The following is a 16,937-nucleotide window of genomic DNA, read 5'->3' on the forward strand; positions in this document are numbered from 1 at the left end:
TCGACTTTACGTGGAAGCCTTACGTGGCTTTTACAACGAACTATTACGAGGTATTTACATCGTCGTTTACGAGGGCATTACGACGAATAGTTTCCTTCCGCTTTACGAGGAATTGACTTCCTCGTAAACGTAACTAGGACTTTACGACGAAACCTCCGTTACGACGAGCGTTTAACAACGAAACGCGTATCGATGTTAATTCGTCGTAAAGCCCCTATTACGACGAATTTACAACGAATACCGCCCTCGTAAAAAATATGTTTTCTTGTAGTGAATAAATCAGATTATACTCCTAACAGTATTGATTTGGAATATCTTTAACCCCCAATCCTTTTTGCTATATATACATCATATTAAACTCATATCAAATACGCAGATTTAAAAAAATAGTAATCATACAATGTCTTCTAAGAAAAAGTTGGTGTACCTTGATGAGATTAGGCCATGGAAAACAACTTGGTTTATTGAAGCCAAAGTCATACACACCTGGAAACCTTCTAATACCGGATTTGGTGAGACTTTAGAGATCATATTGGCAGACAAAAATGTATGACTGCCGTATTTTTAAATGCACAAGAGTAACTGAATAGTTTTTCTTGAATTATGAATAATGTGTTATTCTTAAAAATAACTTCCAGGGTATCAAGGTTCATGCTACTTGTAGGAAGAACTATTTGAAATCTTTGGGGGATCAATGTATTGTTGGCGAATGGAAGAGTATTGAAAACTTCCAAGTTAGTGAACCTGGAAAACATTTCCGACCAACAAAACTCATGTACAAGATAATTTTCATCAACCAGAAGGTTATTAAACCGTATGATTTCGAAGACGATGACATGTTTCTATCCTTAGCAGAATTCGATTCTGTTTTGAGTGGAAGATTAGAGACTGAGTTTTTAATTGGTACTTTTCTTTTTTTTATTCATTTTGCTGTCATCGTCTTCAAAATTCCAGTATATTAATCTTAATTATTTTGGGAAATGTAGACATCGTTGGACAAGCCATAGATGTTGGAGAGCTTCAAATTCTCCAATCTAACGGAAAAGAGTTAAGAAAAATCGAGTTCACCTTGAGAAACATCAGGTAAATCATTCTAAATCCATGAATTTAACATATAAATTTATCTATTGTTCGATTCTAGACATTATTTGAAACAAATTCCATTTCATGTTTATAGTGATGTGCGCATACCATGTTGTTTGTGGGGGAAGTTTGCTGAGAAAATGGAAACTCATAGAGAGGAAGCACAGTTTGGAGTGGTTGTGTGTTTGATAAGATTTGCAAAAATCTGGTCATTTAGAGGTATGAATTACATACTTTTATTTTATTATATTTATTTTGGATGATTACGTTTTCTTTTTCAGGTAATCTACAAATATCAAATTCTTATGATTCCTCAAAATTGGTGTTCAACCTTATCATAAAGGAAGCAGAAGAGTTAAAAGAAGTGGAATTTTTTAAAACCGTATAATGATTTATTGTTATAAAAGGGTTAATCGTTCACTATTTCATTGAACCGCTGATTGATTATTCTTATGTGTGTGTCTAATGGAATTTTAGTTACAAACTTAATGATGATTCTATGAGTATTGTTGAGACAAATGATGAAGGGAAACAAATCGTTCCTGAAGCAAACACTGAGACTCCACAGAAAGTGGACACTTGGAAAGAATACGAGGACAAGACAATTTCTGAGATACTAGGATGCACACAAGTTTACTTCATGAACGATCAATGTATTGTTAATAGCTAAATGTTTTGTATATTGGTGATTATTAATTGTGTCCATTTGTCTACAGGCTCAAAAGTGCAAGGTTGTTGCTACAATCTATGCTATAGGTACTGATTATGCATTGTATTATTTTGGATGTGATGTGTATCAACACATGACTTTTAAAGTCCTCGAGCCAGACAGCAACAGGCCCATCATATCAAAACCATTATTCTGTGTGAGAATTGCAAAAAGAATGTGATAAATGTTTCACCAAAGTAATTTCCAAATACTTCTATGTTATTTGAAATTGATAAGTACGCATGCGTATGCTTACATTATGGTTATTTCCTATCCTAACTTTGTTCATATTTCTATGTTTGTCCATATTCCATATATTATTCTATTTGTATAGTATTATATTTATAACTTTGTACTGAAAACAAACCAAACTGAAATATAATATATATCAGAAAATATTTTGAACCATTACACATAAAATATATTAGACGTCAGAATATAATAAAATTCACTGAGCAAATTATGTAATAATTGTTCAAAAAAATAACTTCATAAGGTACCAAAAAAAAAATCAAAACCCAAGTTTTATAGCAAATTTTGCCTTACAATAAAAAAACATAATTCACGTTTGCAAACGAATAAAAACCTGTCCGCCCAGGCGGGTCATGATCTAGTTTCTTATTAAATCTTTTAGTATTTTGTTAACTAGTTTAAGACATTGACGTTAACTATCCATCATAATTTTAAAGGTTGCACAATTTGTAAATAAATTATTAAAAAAATTATAGGAATTGATTATTATAATTTTTTACAAAATTGAACAATATATTCTTCCTAAACATTTTCTATATAATCGTAGCACGCAAATGACTATATCATCCGCATAATATGACTAGAATGTATTGACAATTTTTGTCATCATTGTTCGTAAGTAATTCATACCTATATACCTACAGATTAGCTAAAGATTGATTGTAGTCAAAAGTTTTAAATTAGCAATGAAGGGTTACAATTATTTGTGTTGCTAATTAATTATTAATAATATATATTTTAACAAATACCGTATCATAATGAGAATTTACGTGATTATATATATATAATATTCATCATCAAATATCACAGTGTTGTAAATTTTAAACAATTGCTTATTTGTTTTATGTTTATATGATTTTGTCACACTATTGAATGAGTGCAGAGAGAAACTCTCTTTATGCATTGTTTATATGGCCCTTAATACTAGGGTGGGCACTTCGGTTAAATTCTCGGTTTGGTTCGGGTTCGATTCGGTTTGGTTAGTTCGGTTCTAGTATAATAAACCATAGTTAGTTTGGTTTGGTTCGGTTTGTGTTCGGTTTGGTTTATATTCGGTTCGGTTTGTATGTGGTTCGATTCAGTTCGCTTTGTTTTTTGGATCAGTTTAATTAGGGTTTTCTTAATTTATTTTTTTAAGAGAAGTTATTTTTTAAAACATAAATTATGTAAACGTAAACTATGTGACGTAAATTCAATATAAAACTGAAATAAAAACCTTTTAAAAAGTCACAAAAATATATAAGAATTCAAACAAATGAAAACAAAATGAATAAAAAAACTGAAATAAAAACCTTTTAAAAAGTCACAAAAATATATAAGAATTAAAACAATGAAAACAAAATAAAAAAACCAACATCATTAGTAATGTCTCTTATATAATTATTAAGTTGATACTAGTAAAAATGTGATCGTTTGATTGCAATTCATCAAACAGTTCCAAACTTTTACCAATTGGCGCTAAACTTTTTATCCAACTTTTGTTTTCTTTCTCCATTTCCGTCGCTTACACCCAAAACTATTTTTAACTAGTGGTTTGTCCGCGCTACGTCAATTGTGTCTATCAAAATTTGTTTGTGTTTGAAATTTTTTTTCTAGGTGATATTGAAACACAAAACTTGTATTTGGGTGGCTTTTCAATAGGGCCGAGAGTTCATGGTTAGTGTAGTAGGTAATGATTGGATGATCTTGAGTGGGTTGATGGCGAGCATCTAGAATTTCAGATTTCTGTGAAGTTTTTCTTCCTCTTCAACCTCAGCAACATGGTGGACGTAGCTCAGGCTTTGGTGAGTGTCAATGTTTGTAAATTGAGCTAATAGCCTCGTCAAATTGGTTACACTGCTTTGAGGTTTATTGGAGAAGATATGATTGTATTAAGGAGCCCATTGTTTTAGTAATTGAGGAAAGTGTTGTGATGATAATGATTAACTCACACTCTGCTATAAAGGAGTCATGGTTGTATTTATAATATTGAACGCCACCGATCTTTAAAGCGTTAAAGCGCGAGGGTGAGTTCAATTATTTATGCCACTCAATTTTGTATTCATAGTGGGCTATTGCAGTCATTAACTGTAAAGATGTATGTTTAAGTAATGTTTTGAAAACCGAACCGATTAATAATTTGGTAATATCACTCGGCAACTTTTCGGACCAGTTCAATGTTTTTGTTAATAATAAATTTAGTATATACATATACAAATATATATATATATGTGGAAATCTACATTATAATGAGCCAGTTTCATCAGTTTCATCACTCCTGATGCGACACGTCAGCAGGAAAGTAGATCTCACTTTTAAAAAGTGTGAAAAAATGTCAAATCTGTGGCTCGAACCCGGGTTATAGTGATGTAAACACCAACATTTATACCACTAAACTAAATGATACTTGTACTTTGATTACCGAAACTAATATATATTTATGAAGGATTTCTTATAGTGGATCCCACACATAACTGTAATATTTTAATACTCACGTGTAACTTTGATCATCGAAACCTATTTAGTAAAATCCGCATTCTGCCCCAATAAAATTTATAAGTGGGCTAAATATCTTTTGTATGTATCTACGATTTTTATAGTACTCTGTCTCCACCGATAAACCGAAGCATTACCTTTTAGCTTATCAAGTTTTTTTTTGAAACTTTTCATCTTTCACCTCTCTATATCTCCAACGATCAGTTATGGTACCGTTTCACCTCTGAAACGATCCGTCTCAGTATATATAATTCCTCAAACAAACCTTGAGACCCATATCTCTTATTAAATTACTCCTAAATTGACCTGTCGCAGCTTTTAGCCAACCTTCGAAGATGTCAGCCTCCAGTGTTGTTGTTGCTTAATCGGTCGTTGTCCCCGCCACCTTTCTCCGCCTAGAACATAGTACCCAGGAAAAGGTATTGACAATTTGACTTTCTATGGAATACTATATACCATATTTGTTTAATCAATATTCAAGCTATCAGTTTAAATACTTTAAGCATATGTTTCTCTGGGCAGAATTTCGAGATCCACGGTTCTATCCCAGTTCGTGTGAATCACTACCATCCATTGCTACGATAGGGGGTCGATCGTGAAAGTTGATTGATCGCTTTGAAGTTGTCCGATTAACTAATATGATGTAAACTCTATTCTGTTGGGCTATAACGGAAAGTTATTTGGTTGCTAGGACTAACAGAGGCTGCAAGGCTGGGTACGTCTCAGGCGGAGCTGAAGGACGGTACAACTAGAGCGCCTATTTTCCAGTTTCTTTTCGTGCCAACGTGCTATGGAACTTAAGCCTTCCTAGGAGAATCCAGATCACTTCGAAACGTCGGCTATCATTTTCAACAGGTACCACCAAGATGTAAAAAAATTTATGTTTGTGGTGTGGTTTGACTCAAGATTGAAACTTTTGCTGATGAAATAATGATTTTGTGGATGCATGTCAATTAGATTTACGAGGCTACAAACTGTACACTGTACATTGGCAGGGAAAAAATGGCTATGTATGGTTCAGCTGTAACACCGGTGTGGTGCAATGGGGATGGACATGGTAACCAAAGGTGTGCATAATGTTATTGAGTTCCTCAGCAATGATTCCCCTGACATGGATGTGATCGAAATCTCTGGTGAGTTCCTTTTGTATGTTATTGGTTTGATTTTAAAACAATGCCTTTTAGCTTAGTGTCATCTTGAGACTTACAAACTTGAAATTTATTGGTGAGATAACTTCTTCTCCGACATTAACAAACCTACTGCGGTGAACTGCATCGAGGGACATGGCATTAATTAGAAGAGAGATAGGGAACAAGGTGTTGAAAACGAGTGTGTCTGGCTTGGTGGAGCTCAATATACTCAAGAACCTCACCGTCTATGTTGTTGCAGGCTCTCTAGATCGATTCAAATCTCATGCCAGCAACATAGTGTTTGATGTATTCATAGCTACTTGCTAAGATCCAGCCCAAAACATGGAGAGCTCTCAAATTTATGGAAGCCATTAATAGCAATCACCGTACCTCCTTCACTATCTCCACCATCACTGAAGATACCATCATAGAGAACCATGGCAAGGTTGTCTAATTTTACTTGTCATCACGTTCATGTATTTCAGGAGCACAGTGAGAACATTCTTCCAAGCAGTGAAGGTGACGTAGGATTGGCAGCATCATCGGGCCCGTCTGTTTTGGGAGACAAGGTCGATGAGGAATGTGCTGCAGCAGATCCTCCAGAGATTTCAGACGCTTAGAACAACCGCAAGCGCTGCCGTGAGTGATTGGAAATATCTATTATATTCCTATCAGCCCGTCAACGTCTTTTCTATGCATTTTTAAAAATTGCTATTATCTTTGTTTCCCATCATAAACTTTGGATATTTTTTTCCTTGCATGTTTTCTCTGTTCGGAGATTTTATATCTATTTTGGATTATTAATGAAACGTCGACGGGTTCTAACTCATACAAGATTTGTCAGTGGTGTATTTTTTTGGTTTACCTATTTCTGACATTTTTTTTGTCCACCATAAACTATTTTAACAAAGTCGAGTAAAACTCTATAAATAAATAATTTTGCAACTGTATAATTTTATAAATTTTTCTAGAGTTATTAATTTTTTTTAAAAAAATAGTTTATTACAATTCTATATTTTTGAAATTAATTTAGGTAAAATAAGAAAATAATTTAATTTATTGTTCGATAAATTGTTTAATTTTTTGAATTCAAACTTTATATTTTGTTCCTTACACTATTTGTTTTATATACTAACAACTACCTAAGTAAATACTAAACAACTTATAAACTTTATCTTTTGAACATGAAAGCGCTAATAACGCTAATGATCGATCAAATCATTACGAAAATAATGCATATGAATTCGCCGGTCATTCTTATATCAACTTAATCAAAATGTGTGACTTCCAAATGTTATGTTCATCACCATTATATACAATACGGAAAAACAAAAGTGGAAAAAAATAAACGACAAAATCCCGTACACAAAACTACACAACGATCAATAACTTATCCGGCTCCGCGCTTGCGCGGGGGCTATACCCCTAGTATGATTAACGGGAGAGTACACCTAGAAACCTTTAATGTTATAAATGAAACATATAATTAAAATAATTTTTAAATAATAATGTTTGTGATCATTATTGTTTTACGCTTTACTGCGATTCCTTTTTTTTATAGTGGTATATATATATATAGTTTATAATAAATCTTATCATCAATAGATAATAATTTGTAGTATATGTGTATAACGAAGAGAAGGAAACAAATGTACCAAAAAAACTAAAAAGGGAAAGAAATGATTTTGGTTTTCAAACAAAACGCTAAGAATCTGTAATCAAATTAATAAGTTATCATTTCTATATCAAAATTAAAAAAACGACGTTTAAGTATTTTTGTTGAACATGTTTTATTTATTGATCCGAGTCGTAGGTTTAGCCGGTTTTTAACCAGTTTTAGCTGTTTAATTCAAATCTGAGTTTTAAATCAACTCGGACTTTGTTTATTTAACGATTCATGGTTGATCTTGTCTGGTTTCTAAAACACTGGTTTAAAGGAATTGTCTGTAGTATGTTACACAAAATCGGAAGCAGGTACGTGGAATCGAAATCGTATAGAAGCGTAGATGCGAGATTTCTTAAAAATTAGGAAGCATGTACGTGTTGGAAGCGTATATTTAAATATATATATATATATATATATATATATATGAACTTACAAATATCTTTATAAAAATTATGACTAAAATATATAAATCAAAATATTAAATCACATATTCTTTTTTAATAATTTTATTCTATTTAGTTGATTCATATTTTAATTATTAAAATACTAACAAATTAAGCTTATAAAATGTTACCAAATATAATTATGTTTAATAGTTCACAAATATCTGTCACCATGTATTTGAATATATATGCTAGATTTCTTACAAAAAGTTATTATGCTCAAAGACAATTTATAGTAATAGTTTTGATATGTGCATGTTTTTATTCTCTCTATCGTTATACTGTTAATTATGAATTTTATATCAAACAAAAAAATATATTTTTTATTTAGTCAGATACTGAGTTTTTAAAATGGTAACATGATTCCTAAATGGAAGCATAAGGTTCCAACATGTTTTTAAATATATATTTTTATAAACATATTGGAAGCGAGATTTCCGTAGCTTCCGAGAGCTTCCGGTTCAAGCGTTTTGACGTAGCTTTTGTGTTACCTACTGTTTCCGTTTGAGTGAACAAATATTTGTTAGAACATGATTATTGGGAGGTTCTTAGGGTGCAGTTTTTAGCGGAATATAAGAACCCGTCTCTTAACTTTTAACTAAAAAAAGCTAAGAACGTCTCTTAAAACTCTTATTTAAGAACCGATTCTTAGCTTTTTTAATTAAAAGTTAAAAGTCAGGTTCTTATATTCTGCTAAAAACCCACCTTAAGACCCATCTAATAATCATGCTCTTGATAACCTCAAAAATATTCGTTAGCGAGATACCTCAGGTGGCCTAGCGGCAGTACTGAAGGGATTCTCACACACGACTGCCAGAGGTCGCGGATTCGATACTCTGTCGGCGGGGTGGTACTGAAACCTCTCCAAAAAAATCCTACGGGGTTTTCCTGGATGCGGGGCCTTTCGGGGTGGGGTCAGTCACTATAAAAAGTTTACCCACAACAGTTTTGAGATACCTCAGGTGGCCTAGCGGTAGTACTGAAGGGATTCTCACACACGACTGCCAGAGGTTGCGGGTTCGATACTCTGTCGGCGGGGTGGTACTGAAACCTCTCCAAAAAAACCCTACGGGGTTTTCTTGGATGCGGGGCCTTTCGGGGTGGGGTCAGTCACTATAAAAAGTTTACCCACAACAGTTTTTAACCGGGCCTCGTGGTCTGGTGGTATAGGAACCTCGGCTGAGGTGCCCGCCATCACGACTTCGAGCCCCGGCCACAGCGGATTTAACATCCCTTCCGTTGGGGCGCTGGACCCCCTACGGGGGATAGTTGGGAATGTGGCTGCCCAGATACCAGAGTTATCAAAAAAAAAATATTCGTTAGCCAACTTTGGTAATAAAAATATTCTTAAAACGTAATAACGGGCCGTTTGCTGGAGCCCACGAAATGGGTGTTGCTAGTTTCAGTTTGTGTTGAGAAAAAGTCGCTAGACAAACTACATGTGAAGGAATGCGGTCTACAGTGGAACATGATACGGTTTGGAGATTAAACAAAAGAAGTTATGATATGTTTGGTACCGTCTATTGAGTTATTCGGTACCCTGGGTTTTTTAAAAGTCATATTAGTGGTCTTGCGGGATTTTGGTCATTTGTATACTCTCAAACGCAGCTATACTGGTGTCATTGAATCAACGCAGAACATGCAGTGGATTCTCTCACTGGGGAAATGATGGGTAGATCCAAAGACCAAGCGCCAGGGGTTTGAGACAATGAAAAGTCCAAAAGAAATGATTGAAACCCCCAAGCGAACGATCCCGTCAACTACATCTTTTCATGTTACAGAAGAATGTTATATGAAAAAGCAAGGAATAAAAATCTCTCTCAAGTAATGAACCCACTTTTTATTATATGATTTCTTCAATATGCTCTCTTCTTTTACTAAACCACATTCTATTCATGGATCTTTGCGAAAGCTTAATGATTCTTTCTACAATTACTCTTTCAGGATACTTCGTATTTGCTTCAGTCCCATCTTGAGGTAGAGACGACTTCAACCAAGCTTGAATATATTTAAAAATCTCTTAGTTGATCAAATTTTGGTATTTTTGTCTTTGTAATTAAATGTAAGTAAGACGTATTGATGGTGATCTAAATATATCAACCAAGCTTGGATTATTTTTATTTTTTGTTCAAGCTTTGGATTAATTAATTAAAGATTTTTTAGTGTGGGAGTTGAATCCAATGGCTAAGATTCTTTAGCTTGATTGTTTTATATCCCTTCTTAATTTAATACGTCCACTCATCGTCAACGTCGTGTAAGAACCACCGCTGGATCAAAACCAAAGAAATACAAACGGATGAAAGAACCGTCGTTGTATGTTTTGGCATAATTGTAGTTATTAACTTTGGTTTGTTACGCTTCTTCACATGAAAATGTAGTAATCTTCTGAAAACCATTTTTCTACCTCGTAATTAGTCATACTATAATCACTGATTTATCCTCATAATTTTCCTTCAAAAGAATGTGAGCATAAGTGTACAAAGAATTCGTATAATACCAATAAGTAGCTTAATATTAATTCGGGTCACTACTGATAAGTAACTCAGGCTGATGGATGAGCTGGAAGTGAAGCTGACATGGCACTGTGTGAAGGTGGCTCAGTTGATTAACCGTTAGAATCAGTTAGCCAACAACTGAATCTTATGTAACGTACTCATCTTCTTCATCTAGGGTTGGCCATTTTCTAGGATTGTATGAAACACTGAGAGAAATCTCTTGTAAATGGGCTCAAGGTCATTAGAAATACTGAGATTGTAATTCCTTCAAAAACAATAATAATACACTGCTTGTGCTCTATCATCTACATATCATTTCTTGAGCCTACCGTTACACTCTTTGTAATTTCCAAAGCTGTCCTCTTGCTTTCTTCACTCGAAACTTTCAGCTGGAACCCTACGGTCTGCATAGAGAAGAAGTGTTTTGATTGTTTTAGGTGTCAATATTCAAGATCATACCTCAAACTGGTGCGACATTTTTGAGGAGGCACAGATGCAACTTCGCCAGCCAGTCCAAAGTCAGCAATCTTGAGGATATTGCTGGTCACCAGCAAATTCTCTCCAGAACAAAAATAAACTAAAACAATTGTTTAAGTAAAAGAGAGGCCATTGAGAATCAGCATGAAAAAGTTTACATACCTGGTTTCAGTTGCCGATGGAAGTAACTATTTTTATGCATGTGTGCGAGGCCTTGAAGCATCTGAGCAGGGCCGGCCCTGGGCTAAAGCCCATAAAGCTAGGGCTTAGGGCGCCACAAATAATAGATAGTTTATGGGCGCCAAAATTGAAAACATTGCTTCTAGTCTAGTGGTCGTAGAGTTCTCCCTATGTCCTTCACCTCACAGGTTCGATCTGTACCCTTTCTAAACTTCTATACTTTTTTTATAGTAACAGCATTTTCCTTTTCTGAAGATAACTACAAAAGATTTCTTCATTCAATGACATGAAATGTTTGGTTATATGTTCCAACGACCCATATGTTATTAGATAAATAATTTAATCAACACAACTTAATTATATCTTTTATTTTTTTAAAACAATTATTCTTCTCTGCTTTTTTTTTCTGTTTTGTTAATTGTTAAACTAGCTTTGTAACTAAAAAAATATCATAAAAGATAATATTAACTTAAAATATCAGTTGCTGATGTTTCACTCTTCCATTGTGATTGAATTTGAAATATCTCAATGGGAATCTCAAATAGGTCTTTTCTTTATTTTATTTTTCTGCAAGTGTTTGTAATTTTGTTAGAAACTTTTGAATTTTAAAAAAAAATTCTTAACATCATAGGGTTTTATTATTATGTGAAAACAATAAAATTTGTGAAGTTGATGTTAGCATACTTTATTATATGTTCTATTTATCTATAAATTATATTTTTGTTCTTTTTGAATTTGTAAAAATGCTGCTAAAAAGATATTTAAAATTAACCAAATAATTAAAAAAAGACTTGAAATTTTTTATTCAAAAATAAGGAAAAAACAGACAATATAAATTAAAAATAATGTTTTAATATTTTTTTTTTAAATATCTCTAATTTTAACACTATCTAGCATTATTTTAATCATATACATAAAAGCATAATAAATGTAGTTATAATAAAGGGGCAACATTTTTTTGGTCCGCTTTAGGCCGCCGACAAGTCCGGACCGGCACTGCATCTGAGACATAAAAGTACTTATTTCTCCCTCAGAGAAAGGTCGTTGTTCCCTTTCTTGCGTTATCTGGTACAGATTGTGGTCCTGATCAAGGAGAACATACCAGTAGGTAAGTAACACATGTTACAAAGGGAAAAGAAAAGCAAATATCATCTCTACTACCATGCACACAAAGATGGAAAGGTGGATTTGGGAATTCGCCATGAGTTGATGATTCAATTCAGAAAGATTTCGTTAGATAAGGAGATGCAGAAACGGGCCATTTCCTCTGGAGGACAGTGACCATATATATACACCAGACTCTACATATATAGAAGGTGTAGGCTGAATTAAATAGCACATAATGGGGGAACTTGATTGCAAACAATTATTAAGATGATTAACTCAGTTGACTGAATGGAGAGGAAACAGAGCCAACGGCAGTTACGCAAGTCTGTTCATACTCGAAACTTGTATTGTTGCTTAGAGCTTCTTGTCTGGACCTGCAACCAAATTACATAATGGGTCATTAGTTCACTGGAAATAAACAGACGTGGCTGGATTGATAATTATTGGACTGATAATTATTTTTAAGCCGAAAACAACCGTGCCTGACGTGTCAATTGAAGAAACTTTGATGAAGCTGAGTTATCTAAGAGTTTCGGTGCAAATCTGTCGTCCGAAAGTAGAGGATTTCGAGAGGCTACACTGGAGGTGTATATATACACTGCATAGAGCTGGTGAACGATGATTTAATGCTGCAGTGAAGAGGAGATAGTGGGATTAGTGGGATTTGATGATCGAAAGGCATTAAAACTGAACGTTACTTTTCGATTGCATAAACCTTCAGACTGCGGCCGAAAAGAGGAAGGAGAAGAAGGGTGATACCTTGATGGGCTCAAATAGACCATAATTGCATAGCTTCCACCATGAGTAAGAATAAGAAGTTTGAAGAATGCTTGCCACGTGTCATAAAAAGGAGCAGTGTACGCTGACGTAGACACAGGAGGAACTTTTCTGCTCAACTTTGTTAATATAGATATTTAGCTTTATCCATTTTAATTATTTAATAGGGATTTGTCTTGCATACGCCCATGATTTCTATTTTGTATTATAATATACTATTTTATAAATATATATATATATATATTATATATATATTATAATTGATTATAAAACAAGTCTGTATACATATTTAAAACTCTTTATATTGATTGTTTTTTGTCTAAATGTTTTGAAATGATAGAATTCATAATTTGTTTTGTGTTCTATTATTTTAATCATAGATGTAATGGCATGAGTTATAAATTAATTGAACATTTAATTTTGATATAAATAATTTATTGTTTTGATTATTTAAGGTTTTATTTGAAACATTTTTATATTTACTTTTGATTTAAATTTTGTTATGAGTTTTCATTTTATTTGTCATCCATCTAAGTATAAACCAACTTTGACTTGGTTTATATCATAAATAAATTTATCAGTCTAACTAAATTCATAGTATGTGATTTTAGTTTAGTATACATAAATTATTTTTTATATTTTTTTGACAACGAAACCAAAATTCTCTAGCTAAATTGTTATGTAGAAAATTATTAATATGATTTTAATTACACTGAAAATTTAAACTTCTTATTTCTTACCAAACCAAATAATATCATCCCGAACTATTTTATGATAGATAAATTGTTAGCAAATGGACCAGAAAAACAAAATGATATTGTCCTCCAAGCCAACTTATGAGGAAACATCTATATACATAAAGAAGACTTTTCTCTCTTCTCCACCTCATTAAATAGGAAAATCCTGGCACGACACATGGCATCTTCAAGTTGTAGTTTCTGTAAAGTTTCACGACAGGGCCTGGGCTATTCTCTATCCAAATTCTGCGATCATTATTTTGGGCTTATCCAGTTTTGGAATTTGAGATATGTATGAAGATTACATGGCCACATTTTTTTGTGTCTTCTCCAAAACCCCGAAGATGAAGCAGTTACGGAGTCACCGCCGGCTAACAGCTACTGTTCTCCCAACCATCAATAATGATCTGAGTGTTTCACTGTCTGCTATTAATTTTGATAAAGAACAACTTGAATCAGTCCTTTCTGTTTTGCCGATTGGAGTTCTTCAACCTGAGAATGAATTCCGGCACCATTACGGTAGTCGACTCGATTCATGCATTGTCATTAACACTAAAATTAACACCAATTTCCCACTCATGACACGATATATCATTCAATGAATTCTCTCATTCAGTTGTGTGAATCCGCTACTATAAATATTTAAATTTTCTTTCTAAACTTCATCAGTTTGTTCCTTTTATTCACTAATGTTTTTAATCTAGCTCTCAATAATTAGAATGGCAAACTCTAGTCTGGTACTTGGTGATTTGAAGGACGGCCAGTTGAAGCTCCACCGTTCACCTGAGATTCTGGGAGGCTCGAAATGTAAAGACAGCAGGTGAGTTTATAGGTATTAACATGTAGAGTTTATATCTTTCAGTTTCATAGAAAAGCCGTCTACTTTGGTTGCTCTTACTTTTCACTTCATCTGTCCGGAACTAAAAAAGACGTGTGTAATTCAAAGTGATACAAAGGTGTGATCACTTCCTTCCATCTCTCCTTCATGGTTCTGTTTCTTGAAACTATAACAACTTTGTTATTGAGCTGGGAAGATGTGTGTTCTTTTGTACACGCCGTCAATGGTTTCGGGCCCTTTTGAATAAAGCCTAAATCTTTGCTTAGATTGTCGAATCAATTGAATGTTTCGTAAAAGCATTGTATAATTGTTGTTGTTATTTCAGTAACTTTGTCTAAGACAAAGAAGAAAGGAAGGAAGGGAGCACATGGATAGTATTGTTGATGGAATCAGAGAGTTTGTCGAGAAATATAATTCTATATCTATGTTTTCTCTTTTGAAAACATGGGAAATATCAAATACACAGAGTTCAGACAACAATTTAGACACAATGAAAGATCGTTTCTTTGTTATTTCTTTTGTTACTATGAGTAGCTGGGTGTTGTTGAAAGTAACTGAGATTAATATATGTTTCACTTAGTCTTTGATTTGTAGTTTGGTCTTTCTTATTGGTTCAGCTTTTTCCTAGGCAAACAAAGTGATGCAGGTTTCTCTTGGTCGTTCTGCTTCTGATGATATCGGTCCTCCTTAAAGCGTTATAGATTGTGTGTTCTGCCTCTTAGAATAGTGTATTTATATTAGTTGGTCTTTTCTCGCCAATTGCGCTTTTACATATGATTTGGAATTTTTTTTTTCCAGTTGCTTCGTGTTGACGTTGGACTTCTTATTATGGATATGAAAAAGGAAAAGGTTGAAAGGTATTATCTTTCTCGAAGCCCTCTTTTTTTTTTCCTTATCTTGCTTTGGTGAAAATAACAGTGAATGGCTTAAACAGTTTCCTTCTCTCTCCTGGCTTTCATGTATCTTTGTTGTAACTGTTTCAAAATACATCTTCTTATTATCGTTAGAGGTCATTTTACGCTTATGAAGATTCTGAATTTGTAAGGACTGAAAGCACTGCAGTAGAAACGGTTTGTGGTTAAAACTATTTGTTGTAGGCTGGACATCAGGGTGGGCATGATGGTTGATGGAAGCTTGGATGGTTCGACCAAAGAGATGATCGGGTGGGCGATATGAGTGGGATGAAGGTTGTAAACCTGAAACAAATGTAAAAAAAATGAGATGCGGTTTATGATATGAATGAAACAATAAAAATGAACAAAGAAAAAGGATTGATATGGCGGAATCAAGCTGTTGGATGTGTATCACTCTCAGCTTGATCAAAGAATGAACTTGAAGTGAATTTGCGGATGAAGGTTTGATTGAATCTCTCAATCTGATGGAATGATGGATCGAATTGATTGACTCTCTCAATCTGTGTACTAAGATTATTTGATTTTCACAAATAAAATAGACTCACAAAATCAATAGAACAACAAAGATTCTATCTTTGAATCCTAAAGACCGATATTTTATACAAATAACAATCTTTGACAAAAACTAATAAACTTTTTATTAAATTGGTGATTGAGGGTCCTCTTTACAATGGACGTGTAGGAGGTTATATAATGCTCAGAGACAAAGGTACTAACATTCTAAAACAAATAGAAAAAGAAAGAAATCAAAACTAAGCAAGAAATTGAAAACTAGCCGTTGGAGCCTTTTGTGGGATTTTTGCTTCAAGTAAAGAATCTGATCTTTTTTTTTGAACCTGGACGGTTTAAGCGGATAAGAGAGCTTCCTTGGGATCCTCTGGATGGCTTGGAAGGTTCTGATGTCGTGTATAAAGTCAAAGAAAAAGAGCTGTTGGAGTTTGAATTCAAGAGCTTCCAAATAAGGCAAGTTGGAGTTTATGGGGATCCTCCTGATCCTATGTTGGCTGGTGCATGGTATGAACTTGTAGAACTCCTCTTGGCCATGCTTCTGGATGGTTAAGATAATTTTGTGGTTCCCATAAATAGCTCTGGGTCGAACCAAGCTGAATTAGTTGAAGACTTTCCGTTAAATGATATCAGTTTGGCCAATTGATGCAAACCGGCTTGATCGTTTGGTTTGATTGGGATTCACCTGATCCAGTGTGGCATTGTGCTTCCTAGGATGTTTTGGAGTGCCTCTCAATGACTTAGAAGGTTGCCTGTTTGCCATTATTGAGGTTGATTTGATGTGAACCCCAGATCTTCCAAATAAGGAAAGTGTAGAACTGGTTTGGTCGGTTTTGGGAAATTGATCATATCTTCCGATTTCCTTGACCATTTCTCATGATCTTGGGCTTTCTGGAAATATTATAAACTCCTTTTGACTTCTACGATCGGCTTTGGTTCAGGCCGCTTTTTAATTGGGCTTGAATCTCCTTCTAAAGTCGGGTACTCGCAGATGGATAGACTGAAAACCTTTGACTTGTAAAATTCATAACTTCTTGCTCCGTGAATATTTTGGCCCGATTCTAATTTTCCAGGACTCCTTATTAAGTTTATAATTCATAACAATTGGCCTAGTGATTTAAAACCTCTTGTTCTGTAAGATATGGCA

The 16,937-nt window shown here is 34.0% G+C and overlaps 1 protein-coding gene and 1 long non-coding RNA gene across 2 annotated transcripts; both read left to right on the forward strand.

The window, feature by feature from the left end:
• The first annotated feature begins 400 nt into the window (after window positions 1-400).
• LOC125583135 lies at window positions 401-1,846 on the forward strand. Its single transcript, XM_048749713.1, has 5 exons — window positions 401-547; window positions 639-903; window positions 987-1,083; window positions 1,561-1,736; window positions 1,800-1,846. The coding sequence occupies exons 1-5, from the start codon at window positions 401-403 to the stop codon at window positions 1,844-1,846; spliced, it is 732 nt and encodes a 243-aa protein (XP_048605670.1).
• A 7,655-nt stretch (window positions 1,847-9,501) lies between these two features.
• LOC125584468 lies at window positions 9,502-15,870 on the forward strand. The gene is made up of 2 exons (XR_007321391.1): window positions 9,502-14,050; window positions 14,236-15,870. It is a non-coding gene; the product is annotated as an uncharacterized LOC125584468 (long non-coding RNA).
• The last annotated feature ends 1,067 nt before the right edge of the window (window positions 15,871-16,937 follow it).

This window comes from Brassica napus, chromosome C3 (assembly GCF_020379485.1).
Source record: "Brassica napus cultivar Da-Ae chromosome C3, Da-Ae, whole genome shotgun sequence".
NCBI classification, from domain to species: Eukaryota; Viridiplantae; Streptophyta; class Magnoliopsida; order Brassicales; family Brassicaceae; genus Brassica; species Brassica napus.